Consider the following 14648-nt stretch of genomic DNA (forward strand, 5'->3'; position numbering starts at 1 on the left):
TTTTTTTATGTGGAACTTCACACATACAGTCGCAAATCTCAGCGTCTTTGAATGCAGGTAAAGGACCTGAGAGCTGAAGTCTAATCACAGAGAGACATTAAAGGAAAGGAAGCTGATGAGGGCTTCAGAGGCGAGAGAAACACCTGTCTACACAGAGCCACAGGGAATCATACAGAACAATGAACATAGGCGTTCGGCTTTGAAGGAGGCATGAATTAAAATCACAATTTTACCCAAGCTTTTGTTATATAAGAGCGAATCGTATTCACGCGAACATCATGTAAGTGTCAGATCTGAAAACTCCCTGAGATTATATCTATTATTGACACCATGCCTGGTGGACACCAGGTTCTGGAATGCACCTATAGATAGGTTGAACACCGCCTCCACAGAAAAATATCAATGACTACTTCTCTAGCCCCGCCCACTGGTACGCGCATGACAGAATTGAAGTACCACAAGAGGCGCGGAACCAGATAAAGCGAGCAAGCAATAAACAAACAGCTTTAAAAATAGCTAAATATTGTGCCATCCCTGGTTGTAGAAGAATACAGTCGCTGCATAACCTTCCTTAGGTTTCCGATATTAGGAGATGCAGGGTTAAAGTTTATTTTTAAAGATGTTCCAGCTCATGTGTGAAAAACAAGGAGCGTTTGTTAGTTTCATTTCTCCGAGGATTCCTTCCTGAACAAAGCAGAGGTCGACACTGAATTTGTGGAGAGTTTAAAATTAATAAAAAGCAGTGCTGTGCCTTCAATGTTGAATCCGATAGGAATGGCGCAGCAATATTATGTGAGTAAATGCTTTGTTAGAGATCGCTTGATGTGCCCTGAGCACTTTTCGGACCTCTTGTCATTTGTAATAATTGCAGAGGTTGTCGGTGATCTTAAGTCTGTGCGATCCGCCATCTCTGTTATGTGGTGGGCTCATATATAACTTTTTAAGGTTTTATACACCGTTTGTGAATAATGGAGGCTGCTTTGAAGTGTTTTGGTATTATTTCGACTTGCTTCCAAATGTCTTCAATGCGTCATGCCCATTAAAACCGAGCGTTTGCAGAGCTGGCCTCCAAACCCGGGTAGAAAATAGCCTATTACTTATTGATTGTGATGTATTTATATGTAAAAACCACCAAAACGTTATAAGTAGATGTCATATAACAGTATAAAACAATAAACAAGCACACTTCATGAGACCTTTAATACTAAAGTTTAGTTAAACACAAACAAGATTATGAAGGGAAAGCTCTGTTCTCTTTTCTTTTGTCTGTTGGCTTTTTTCCTGTTCAGTGGATCTGGTGCGTGGGGGACTGAGATTTTTGACGAGGATGTAATAACATTAATGAGCTCTCATATCACCGTAGCTCTCCTTTAATGTTATCACCAGTGTTTATTATAGAATAGACTGCTTTGTTTTTAAAAATCAACAAAAATGTTTGCTTGTAATGATAGTGTGGCATTTATATTAGCACATAAGATATTTTAGCCCTGAAAGTCTTCCGCTTAAAAGGCCTCTGTGATAAAGTGGTCGGTTTTACCTTATCTTGAAATATATTGCCTGAAATTCAAGTCATTGTATTTCAAAGTTTGCTGGTGACCTATCAAATGAGTTTCTGTAACCTCCTAATCCACTTAAATTAACCACCACTAAATTCTCGGTTTTGAGTCAGGTCATCACAGTGTGTCGAAACCACACAATTAAACTGATGATTGCTGTACAGAAACCTGGTTATCAGTCACAGAACTGTGTGTATGTGTGTGTACACGGAGTCTCACCTCTTCTTTTAGGAAGAGTCTTTACTCTTAAACCAATCAAAAGGTCTCCGAATCTTCAAGAGAGTAACAGCCCTCTCAAACTGCCATTCCTGTGACCTGACTCAGAAAAGAAGGGAAAATAGGTCTTGTGATGTGATCTGTAACACCCTCTGCTGTGCAGCATGATGGACGTGAGCCACAAGAAATTGTTGGGGATCCCCAGGGACTCTCTGCACCTTTTCAGCAACGAGTCGGGATAACACAACATTGAACTCCCAACTCCAGTTCTTGCTCCAGCATTAAGGCATGACATTTGAAATGTGCTCGACCACAATCTGAGCGCTGTTCCTTTTCAGAGAACACAGCCTTTCAGACAGACACCTTAATCCTCCCTGCTGCCTCTGACCATGTGCGTGCGTGTCTGCAAACGTTAGGATTATGTGAGCAGCTATTTGAGAGTTTTTTTTCAAGAAGAATGTCTGTTAGATACAATCAAAAATTAGAACAGAAGCTTTTATATATACAGACGTCTTCAAATGTGTTGGTACCCCTCCACAACAAACGAGGAATGCACAATTTTCTCTGAAATAACTTGAAACTTTGAAAATATGCATCCGAAAATGATGGGACCCCTAACCTAATATTTTTTTTGCACAACTTTTAGAGGAAATCCCTCCAAGCGAACGTTTTCTGTAGCTCTCAATGACACTTCTGCACCTGGTAGTTTGGCCCATTCTTCCGGAGCAAACTGCTCCAGCAGTCTCAGGTTTGATGGGTGCCTTCTCCAGACTGCAAGTTTCAGCTCTTTCCATAGATGTTCGATAGGATTCAGATCAGGGCTCAAAGAAGGCCACTTCAGAATAGTCCATTGTTTTGTTCTTATCCATTCTTGGGGGATTTTAGCTGTGTGTTTTGGGTCATTATCCTGTTGGAGGACCCATGACCTGCAATTGAGACGGAGCATTCTGACACTGGGCAGTACATTACGTTCCAGAATGCCTTGATTGTCTTGCGATTTCATTGTGCCCTGCACAGAATCAAGGCACTCCGTGCCAGATGCAGCAAAGCAGCCCCAAAACATAACCGAGCCTCCTCCATGTTTCACTGTAGGCATGGTGTTCACTTCTTTGAAAGCTTGATTTTTTTCGTCTGTGAACATAGAGCTTATTTGTCATTCTAAAAAGCTAAATTTTTGACTCATCTGTCCGAAGGACATTCTCCCAGGGTTGTGGTTTGACAATATTAATTTAAGCAAATGCCAGTCTGGCTTTTTTATGTTTTTCAAAAGTGGAGTCGTCCTGGGTCTTCGTCCATGCTCATAAAGCTACGGATGGTAAGATCAGAAACTGACGGTCCTTTACCTTGGAGTTCAGCTTGTGTCTCTTTGGCAGTTATCCTTGGTTCTTTTTCTACCATTCGCATTATACTTCTGTTCAATCTGGGGTCGTTTTTCCTCTTGCGGCCACGCCCAGGGAGGTTATCTACAATTCCATGTACCTTAAACTTCTTAGTATTATTTGCGACTATTGTCACAGGAACATCGAGCTGATCGGAGATGGTCATATAGCCTTTACCTTTTCCATGCGTGTCTATAATTTCATTTCTGAGCTCCTCCGACAACTCTATCCTTTGCTTTTTCTGGTCATTTTAGTGTGGTGCACACAATGATACCAAACAGTACATTGACTTCTTTTCTCAGATTAAATTGGCTGAATGATTGGATACATCTGTGATACTAATTTAAGAAACTAATTAGTTTAAAATATCACTAAAATCCAATTATGTATTATCCTTTCTAAGGGGTACCAACAAATGTGTCCAGTCCATTTTAGAATATCTTTGTAGAATAAGCAATAATTCTTCTTTCCACAGCTTCTTTGCTTTTTCCTCTTATATTCCTATATACTGTAAGGGTACCAACAAATTTGAGCACGTCTGTAAACAAAACTGAGGTGTTGTGCATTTACAAAACATACGATCAGTTTGAGTGTTTTCTTAGAATCGAACCCATGATCTTGGTGTTGCCATTCCGTACTACCTAAACTACAGGAACATTGATGAATCTCGCCCAACTACTGCGTAATAGCATTCCTGAAATGCCAGATCACAATTAAGTGTCATCCTGTCAAATGCTTTGCCAAATTATTGGGCATGGGCTCTGTATTCCTCCTGCCAAAGGCTCTTTGAGTGGAATAAAAGAACCCACCCAGAGACAAAAAAGAAATGTGGAAAAAGAGATTTAAAACTAACATGATCATTTGTCTTTTTTTCTTCTGATGAAAATTATTTAACCACCCCTACATCGTTCAAAACCTGTATGATTCTGCAGAACACAGATGATATTATAAAGAATTTCCTAACAGTGTGGGCCCTCGCTGACTTCCATTGTATGGACACAAACACAAAAAGACATTTCTCAAAATATCTACTTTTGTGTTCCACAGATATAAGAAGGGCTGCACAACAAGTAGTCGTGACTAATCGTTTACACGTATGCATGTATATATTTACATGTGTATATACATTTTTAAATATGTATATAATTTATATTACATATATATGTTTCTGGATATATGCACCAATTATATCCAGATCTATTTATATATATATATTAAGATTTTTACTAAAATAGTACATTAGTTTTTAGAAAAAAAATATTTTTGAGATAATTAATAGAAGCTGCCTATATACAGCAAGTCCAGTTTGTTATTAGCATTACTATTGAAATATGTACATGTTGTCTAACACAGACAATAAAGCAACTACAATATACCATAAATAAATTTAATCGGGTCACTTTCTCACAGATTCTACACTGGCCTTGGTATAAAGCAGCATTCTGATAAACATTATTTTAATAAGCTGAATTTTTTGGTGAGGCAACACCTCAGTGAGGTTGCATGGCCTCCACAGAGTGTCAGAGTTCCACATAAACACTTTTTACTGGAGCAGTAACCCGATCAAACAATGGCTCTTTTTAACACCTCGCCTATCTGATATAACAACATGCCCTCTTCCACCACAAGACTGCGCTCTGCTCGGGTCTGTTGCTCTAATTAACAGCAGGATCTGCTGGATAGAAGCAGTCGAGAGAGACTAATATGGACTTGCTGCAACTTTGTTCAGTTTCCCAACCGAGTCCTTAACTTAACAAGAATGTTTAGCATACAGAGCCGCTGCCTGATCCTGAGCCTTATTCTTTCCCTTCCTGCTCTTGTTCCCTCTTCCTGTGGCCTCTGCAGAATGTATATCCATATCTCTCACTCCGAATCTCCATGTTAAACATTGGCGCAAGGACTTTGAAAATGAAAATGTAAATCTGACGTCGGCTAACAGAGGAAAGCGATCTGCCTCTATGCCCCTTCTCTGTTTGTGACCTTGATGGTTTGCGTCCCATCTAATAAGCTTAAACAAACAGCACAGAAATTTGAGTTTTTTGTGCTCCAGCGAGCATCTACTTATTTCTCCAAGGTGGCATACCTCAAAAAGCCCCCACCCATACAAATTTCTCGCCTTGTAGCAGGTCAAGGAGGAAGAGACGGAACGAAAGAGGAAAAGAGGAAAGATGCTGGAATCTTTTGACTACATTATAGTATTTAGCCTCTTGTGTAAAATCCAGCTGGCTTTGGTCTTAGCAAAGTCTCATTAGTTACTCTGGATTTAAAAGAAAAAGGGGAAAAAAACTTTGAGCACTCAATTGCTCGCCTCAGACCTGTTTTCATTGCTTTTGCAACGTGCTAGGCGAAAACTCTTTGAAGAAGGGGATTAGAACCATGTGATCATTTTAATTAGATCATTAGCTAAGAATTAACATCTAGGTTTGTACCCTCATTAACAAAAAATACCTAATGTGTGCCAAGCTGGATTTACGTATTGCATTAGATGTCCAATGTTTTTCTCGAAGTAGTTTTTTTCTACATTGGTTGTTTTTTGCCTTTTTTGGTTAGTTGTGCGATCGTTTAAAGGCTAAGGAAGGTACGAGTGAATTAATCTGCTTTCTGTGTTCTCTCTCACAGGCTCTTTGGTACAACGGGGAACTGTGCAGCCTGCAGTAAACTGATCCCAGCCTTTGAAATGGTGATGAGGGCCAGAGATAATGTTTACCATTTGGACTGTTTTGCCTGTCAGCTTTGTAACCAGAGGTAAGCAGAAAGACATCACAATAACGCTGCAAGATCGCCTTTCTTTCTATAATTGCAGAAGTTATTAGCTCACACAAACAGCCATCACTCATATAAATGACCAGGAGCAAAAAATACTTGCATTCTCTATCAGTCTCCCTCTGAGTCACATGACTTTGCAAAGTCTTATTTTTTTTGCATTTGCATTAAATTAACATCCTGCTACTGTGCGCATTTCGTCCTCAACCAGCCTGAAAATTCGTTTCGTCCTGGTTTGTATTTGTCACCAGAAACGGGATTACAAGCTTGAGCTGAGTGAAATTAGCCAGCGCTTCAGTGCTGATATCGTTGCCAGACCAATACCGAGCCCGATCAAACTGTGAATTGAACACAGTCAGCCAGAAAGCTCTGACTCAATACACGGCCAAGCCGAGCACGTTACCTCTCGTGTCTAGCCGGGGGAATTAAGCGGCCGGCCGAACGAACTTTTCAAGGATCATCCTTCCAAACATTCCTAGGAAGCAGAGAAGTGTGACAGTGTCTTTACACGCTCCAGTGTGTGAGCGACTAGTAAAATACGCTTTTGTGTCATTCCCAAAAGACTGCATGTGCACGGTAGACTCAACAAATACTAAATACTCTGCTGTAAATACAAACAAACTCAAAATTCAGGGAAGATAGCTAAAAAACAGTCTTTTTCAGCAGAGTTGAGAGTTAGTACAGCTCTAAAGGATCCATGGTAATGGCACATATAGTTTCCGCCTAATGCAATCAAGCAAATTAAGCATCTGTTCGAAGGGAGAAATAAACAGTCAGTGGCACATTTGGTGAGCGCCAGGTGTTTAATAAAGTTTAGTGATCGAGGCCTCGCTACTGACTGATGCCGCATGAGGAGCAGTTTTCCCATGATCCTCTCTGCTTTACCCTATTCCTATTCCTGCAAATCACGTTGATACAAAACATTATGGGTAGAGTTTGAGTTTCGTGGGTGCCGACAACCGCTCTGTTGTCGGCACTCACGGATTTAGAATGCAAACTTGTTAAATGTAAAAATGCAATGCACACATGGAATGTTGTTTTCTTTAATTGGCGTGAAATTGAATGGGAAGTTTTTTAAGGCCAACAATTTATGTTTTGGCATTGAGCCTCAACATGGGGGAAAAAATGCTCAGTGGTTGGGTTTCCTTGGAAACTGGTTTGACGCTTTTTGCCAGGAACAGGAATGACGGTGACATGGTTTCATTGGGTGCAAATACTGGCTTGCTTGGAAAATGCTTTGGAAACTACTTTAATTTATTGCGGCATCACAAGAGACTTTAAGGCCACCACTGTAACCCATGATGGGATGAGGCAAAGAAGAGAAAATGTGAAATTGTCTCCGCTGCCATAGGGATTCAAAAGGGAGGGGTGGAGTGAGCCGTTGGTTGCAATTCACAACCTCACCGCAAAACTCCGCTTAAATGTCCACATTGCTCCTTTAAACCTTTTGTGAAAGATTCAGAGATTTTAAAATTCTATGGCTCAGAAATCTTTGACTTGGTGTGAAAAAAGCCTTTTCTGCTCCAGAGAAAATCCTCTTTATTTACCAGTGCACATGTTTGGTTTTCTTGCAGGTTTTGTGTGGGTGATAAGTTTTTCCTAAAGAACAACATGATTCTGTGTCAGATGGACTATGAGGAGGGTCAGCTCAACGGGAGCTTTGAGACACAAGTTCAATAGCCAATCAAACGACGTCAGCAGCAGGTCTCGGTCCACACACACATACATGCGCTTGTGTGCGATGGATGTTCTGCTGCACTCAGAAGAAGAGCATCTGTCTGCTTGCCTGCAATACTTTTTACAGTAAAAGCCCTATTGGTCCCTGAGGACTCCATTGTAAATGTACTACTTTTTGGCCCTTCCTGTCCCCAACACTGAACACGTTTTGATGTACAGTTGTGTCTGCTTAGCTCAGCACTGTATTGCCTGTATGGTTTTTGGTGACGTTTTTCGTTTCACACGTTGTCTCTTCTATTTTCCTCTCTCTATCTTTCTCTCTTGTCTTTGTAATGCTTCTCTGTACAGTCTGTTTTTCTGTATATATAAACTGGAACATTTATTTTATGAAACTGTAATGCAATTTTATTACCAGTGTTAATTAAAAAGATTCTTAAATGTTAATATTTGAGTTTGTTTATTGATCCCAAAACCAAAGTTTGAAGAGGCTGGCCCAAGTATGAACAATGTAAACTCTCTGAAAAGGTCTGAAGCTCCAAACACATTTATCAAACAACAACAAAGAAATAAAAAATGCTAGCAATTTTATATACAGAATGGCATACTTAAACAGCATATTTTAATTGCTGATGGAATACGACAAGTTGTTTTCAGATGATAAAGTACAATCTTATTTCGAATAAAGTAAAATTGAAAAACTCCCAAGTTGTTGTCATTGTAATAAACAGTTGTAACTGCACACTTGAAATCTTGTCATGTTGAATGTGCTCTGATTTTGAGTTCGACTGAGGTCTTCAATTTTCTAAGCATTCAAACGTTTTTTCACTTTTCTTATTTATCAAAATATCACTATAGGTTTCCTATACAAGGGCTCGCAATGAAAAACAACAGCATGGTATTTACACGACAAACATACAGAACAATTTGTCATGCCACCCTGGGGTTTTTAGTCTATCTGTGGCACAGAGGCATTGTGAGAGTAAAACTGCTCCGTCAAAAGCCTCGCTTTTCCGAATGGCTTTCAGGAACAAAGGAAGTGCAATTAAAGGATTGCGACTGAGGTGACACAATCTTCTATCCCATTACTTTTGATTTTCATCTGTTGGTGGTAATTCTTGTTTCTATGAGCCCTGAACCACAGGAGAGCTGCTTCATGGAGGATCTGCCATTTAAAGCAATTAGTTTCATTCAATGTGGGGAAGAAATGGGAAGGGAATCAGTTGGGGTCTTGCAGCATATTGAAATTTCATTTACAGATGTCCAATACTTAAAGCAGGCTCTTCGCTATAGTTTTGCTAAATGGAGCCTTTTATGCTTTTCATGCGGAAAACTTCTCCCCATTTCCCAAAGTGCGTAAAAGGGCACGGAGTAATTAGAAAGAACAAACATGAACTTGAAATTGTAATATTTTCTCTGTTTGTGTTATAACGGCTGTCTAATGTAAGACAAGAAAGCAAAAGAAAAACTATTTTTAAAACACATCTATGGATCCCTTCAAACAATTAAATACGCTATTAGATTTGGACTGTACTAGCTGTCAAGATAGTACAAAGTTACACTGTTTTGCACAAACTGAATAATTAACACATATAAAGTGTGTGCGTGTATATGCACTCTAGGGCATCTTGATATATCGAAATGATCAAAATATTACAATATGAATATTGCAATAATTTGCAATAACATTGTCAGATTAGTTTTTTTGTTCTGCAAGAGTAAAACAAGGCTGTTCACATTACCACATTCACAGTGGTAATGATGTTTTCTTTTTCAAGAAGCAATATGAAACAAGTACGCTGGTTATTTAATTTTCAGTTTTGATATGCTAACATAATTTAAATCAATTAAAAAAAATTAAAGCATTATAATATTACAAATTGTACATCGCATTATTTGTCAACTTTTTGCATTTTTCTTCAGTATTGTGCAGCCCCATTGTAAAACATGTTACTAAGGCCAAGACCCTTGGCCTCTGGGCCTGCCTGGGACAAAATGTTTGACACGGTCCTAAACTTAAACACTAAAATAAAATAACAGACACAATTACACAGGCCTTATGATGTGTTTTAAGTAAGGATTAATGTCCAATTTTTTATAAAAAAACTGAAACTGTGAAAATTTCACAGGTGCACACACTGTACATCTATGTACATGTGAATTATAAGGCTTTTAAGTCAAAAAATAAAGGCACCCAACCAACTGCCAAATCATCATAAACTTTTAACGTCTTTGCATCAGCGAGAGGTTAACAACTACACATGGTCAACATATGGATTTTGACCTTAAGGCCACACATACATAATTACTACATTTCTACATTTAATTACTACATTTCGTTACACTGTACCTGTATATGTGTAATGACAATAAAGTTGAATCTAATCTAATCTAATCTAATACAAATTCTTACCATGATTGTTGAAAACCTATACTGTAGACAATGGAGGCTCTCTGAATCTGGAAACACTGCTGCAGCAGGGAAGCAGACCGGCTACATAATTTGCTAACAAATAAATCAAGTGTACAATGTGCATTAATTAGAAATTCATTAAAAATTCAGACTCACCAGCAGGTGTGCAAATAAAGGATTAGTGAGACAGCAATTATACAACATAAGAGCACCTTTTAATTGCAGCTCCTGGATTGATTTACAGAGGGAGACAATCAGGCCCTGTGCAAGACGCCTGATTGCTCATTTTCTAGAAAAATAATGAGAAAAAGAGCACATACACAACTGCGTGCAGACACGCATGCACAGATCATCTCCAGCTGCAGGATTACCTCACATGCACCCACACCCACATGACCACATTTACTTACTGCTGATTTAAAGGTGAAATATGTGTAATTAAAACTTCAGGTGCCCTGTCAGTGGTGTAGTGCGATCTTGAACTAAATGAATTAGTGAGTCTTCTTTTGGGACAGATCTTAAATGTACTCCCATACAGTTTTCTGCAATTCCATGCAAATGTCAACCTTAGTTAAATAAAAAATGCCAATTCTTATTTTTTCATGAAATATTGCAGCGTTTATTGAAAATAGTTTATCAGTGTGGGTAGTTTCTTCTTACAATTCATGTACCCTCATAATCTTCAGTTAAAATCTGAAAACGCACTTCCGCACTGAAAGGACTATCCATTTGAAATGACGTAAATTAGACGGCTTAGCTAAAGCATCCATTAACTCCTCCCCTTCAACTGTCAGTCTGCTGCCAGCTTCATTTCAAAATCAATGCAACAACTGTTTTTACACATCCAATCAATTCACAGTGAAAATCGCAAGCCACGGCCGCAAATTTTCGCCTTTGAAATTACTTTTCAGTCAGAAATGTGTCAGAATAGAGAAGTAAAAACGATCGCAACTTCCGGTTCACAGGGACTTTAAGTTAAGAAAAGTTTTTTAAGATTTTCACCATACTGATAGGTATAAGTATGTTTGTGAAGCATAGTTTTCCAAAGTCAGGTAAGTGAATTGTCATCCATAACGGTCCATAACGTTTCATATTCCTCATAAATGGGCACATGAAAATTTAAATAAGAATCTTTATTTTATGTTTTATAAAAACCCATCACTTCTCCATTTATTATTGCTTCTGGTTTGTACATTTTAATTCACAGAAATTTCTCAAAATGTGCATTTATTTTTGTCAAATATATAATGCATTCATTTTTTTATATTGTAAATTAGAAGATAAGTATACAGACTGATATTTTATGATGTTTGGACTGTATCATCAGGGGTTAAGTAAAATATGAAAAGAAGATTTAATATATTGGTGATAAATACATTCTCTGACGATTTTGATTTCAAGTTTTGACTGATATTGTCTGTCCATCATCACCATCATCATAAAAATATATATAAATAAAGATCCCCCTAAAGTATACATGCATTGGTTCCTGATATGCGCTGTTAAGTCTAGTTATGGAAATAAGCAAGGAATCAAACATCAAAGACACAAGATATTAAAAGTCAGCGGGACTGAGACTTATGTACATAATTGTACAATGCGCATGTAAGTTTGATAAAACGCGCTGTATAGCAAGCTGACCTGCTTGTGCACCCTTGGGTGATATTATTCCTCTTACACACTTCCAAATGGACAGACTACAAGAAAGCCTAAATAAATGCAGAATGCATAAACTTGCCCTCACAGCATTTTGCTTATTCTATGATCTCATTCTTAAATTAAACCAATTTGCCTAGAAATTGGTTTTGGGGGCTACACAGAGTGTTTTGTACTCCAGCCACTGCGCAAGCACACACGCACGAGAAATTTCAGTCACATTCCTTCCTCCCCCTTCCTGCTCTCCCGGGCTGCAAATCATGTTTGACTTTGAACTGCTAATTTTGGAAGTTTAGCCAATTTTTTTGCTTCTTTGAAATATATCCTCTAAGCTCCTGCTGCTGCAGCAATGAAACATACAGCCCCTCTACAATGAGGGATAAGTGACCAAAAATGAGAAGCGCCTGTATCTCCCAACGCATTATATAACTGTGAATAATCTGCATGGTGCACTTGCCCCACGCTGTATTCCGGCTCAATATACTTCTTCCAACATTAGCCAGCCTCTACCGTTTTTAGTTGGTCTTCCTTTCAAGCACTATTTTGAATGCTGATGCGCACAGAATTGTTTCTTTCAAGGAATAATGTCTCCCAAAAACCCAACACGTATCTAAAGTCAAAGCAAATAGACTGTGCGAAGTCGGTCCGATGAGGCTATACAGAGACAATACATTTCCAATCCTGTAGGACAAAGATCTGCTCGAGCAGACGTCTCGAATCCAAATCCAATAATGAAAAGCTCATGAATAGCAGGGCCGTATCAGTGGACCCACTACACAAACAATACAATGAAATTATCATTTTTCTATTCCAGTAAATGAGCTCAACAGAATAATATGATACAGCTGTAACTGGGAGACAATTTGTCTCGAAGCACAGGGTAGGAACCTTTGTTTGGAGGGGGCAAGGGACAGGTGAGGCCTATTTATTTGAGGACACTGGCTATGTTTCCCAATCAGGGAAACATCGTGACTATTGTGGTTTGGAAAATGCCATTAGTGCAATCAGCATTGAGTTAGAGAGGGATTGTGCATGGAAAGCAGTTCTTAACAATGAGAGAAGGGTAATGGGGGAGCCTTGAATTCCACTTCATTTACTGCTTTAATGGATGCAGGACTGACCTCAATCAGAAACCTGATTTTTGCGCTCTTTAATTTTTCATTAGAAGATGATGGGATCGTGTACACATAAAGTCATGGCGATCGCCCCTCCCGCGCGGGTGTACAAATATACTCGTGCACGTAGGCCTGCGCATACACACACACACCTGGTCATCCCCCCTACCTCCACCAATAATAACACAGCAGGCGAAAGAGAGAAAAAAGCTTCCCCTCATTCTCCCCCAACACATCATTGCTCTGCTATGGTTTTGGACTTGGCAATAAATTGCTTCGGTAATCAGCTTTTTGAAAAGCTTATTTACTGCTTGTTCTCGGTTTATTGTGCTCCTCAGAATGAAATATAAAATTGGATTTCATTAGATGTGCAATTTTCTCTTTCTAGTAAAGAAAGGAAGAGAGAGAGAAAATCACCTTGTTGGATATAGAGAATGGATTCGGGGCGCAGTGTATATTACTGTTGATTAAGTTTCTCTCTGGGCTGACGTGGACCTCTATTGCTCTAAGTACTGATACAAGCCCGAGTGCAATGTGAGCTCAGCCTCGGAAAGGAGTATGCAGTTAGATATTCCTTTCGCTCGTCCAGTTAAAGACTAACCGTGGCCACGACATGGCACAAACGTCATACAACTCTAGAGTCAAGAGTTTATCAATAAACCGTCATTCCGGACAGTTGAACTTAGGTGTGCCAAGGTTTTCTACTGTAAATTGTTTCTAGGGTCACGGCTTATGCTCTAGAAGTGTTGCTGCTGATTGACTGAGCTTCGATGCAACATTCATTTAAACCGCGGCTGCACTTTGCTAATGCACAAACAGTGTACTCATTCACCGCCAGCCAACGGCTCCTTAATAACGCAAGCACTCCTGCTCACCTGCCCTGGTCTTTAGTTTGTTGATGTTTTCGTCAATATCTGTTCCTATGAAAAAGAATAACCGTGACCGCTTCTAAAAAAAGCTCCCTTTGATGTTGAGGGTTCACAAACGCACACTACAGCAGTGCCTTTAAAGGGAGACATTAAAGATATAAAGTAGGAAACGAACGCAAAGTTGTAAACCTTCACTGTTGGTGCCTGCCCAAATTAAATGCAGAGTCGTTTGACTAGCCATAATGGCCGTAGAGCTTATTAGGAAGCATTAAGAGTGGAGCAGAGCGAGGAATTGAGCGAGGGAACAGCGTTTCATTCACCCATCCTTTTTAAAACAGCACCATCTGGAGGGTGCACGCTGCCTCCGGGCTCTATCTGCAGTCTGGAGGGGAGACAGGAAGCGCAGAGCTGAAGCGCTCTATAGATCACAGAAGATATCCATGAGGGATTGGTGACCTTGAGGTTGTATTTGTGTCATTTCCGTAGCTTAGTTCAGACACCCCGTAAACAAATCTGGTTTATTGAGCATTCCTGGAATTGCATATGTGTGGCATAAAAAAGTCTGAATAAAGAGAAGGGTGGGTTATACTACACTTGTTACACTGAAAGGGAGAGAAAAGTCTGCATGAACTATCAATAAAAATTGTGTGTATGAGCCAAGTCCCAGCTCAGGATGACAAGGCCACCCTGACAGCTTCAGAACTTTTTGCACATGGGGCAAAAGGTCCAGATTAGACAGCCTTTCGGCCCACACAGCTACTGTTTTATAACATATCCATCTCTTTCTTCCTGCTTTAGGCCCCAAGTCCACATCATTACCCTCTCTTTTATCATCTTTTAAACATGCTTCATGGAGCTTTCGTGGACATTTAATTACTTTTACAAGGTGACAAGACTTTCCAAAATAGCTCCATTATCTGAATGGCAATATACTGGAGATCCAAGAAGGCGAAGACCTAAGCAGGAAACTAAAGAAATTATAGAAATGTGTTGTCATATGATGGCCG

The 14648-nt window shown here is 39.4% G+C and overlaps 1 protein-coding gene across 2 annotated transcripts in view; it reads left to right on the forward strand.

Moving 5' to 3' along the window:
* lmo1 (LIM domain only 1) overlaps nucleotides 1-8290 on the forward strand; it is a 28122-nt gene extending 19832 nt beyond the window's left edge. For both annotated transcript variants that reach the window (XM_056749291.1, XM_056749301.1), the window contains 2 exons: nucleotides 5771-5896; nucleotides 7489-8290. In XM_056749291.1, coding sequence (XP_056605269.1) covers nucleotides 5771-5896; nucleotides 7489-7594 — 232 coding nt within the window. In that variant the 3' untranslated portion in view covers nucleotides 7595-8290. The remainder of the gene's footprint in view (nucleotides 1-5770; nucleotides 5897-7488) is intronic.
* Nucleotides 8291-14648: the final 6358 nt, after the last annotated feature.

Source organism: Triplophysa dalaica, chromosome 1 (genome assembly GCF_015846415.1).
Source record: "Triplophysa dalaica isolate WHDGS20190420 chromosome 1, ASM1584641v1, whole genome shotgun sequence".
In the NCBI taxonomy this organism is placed as follows: Eukaryota; Metazoa; Chordata; class Actinopteri; order Cypriniformes; family Nemacheilidae; genus Triplophysa; species Triplophysa dalaica.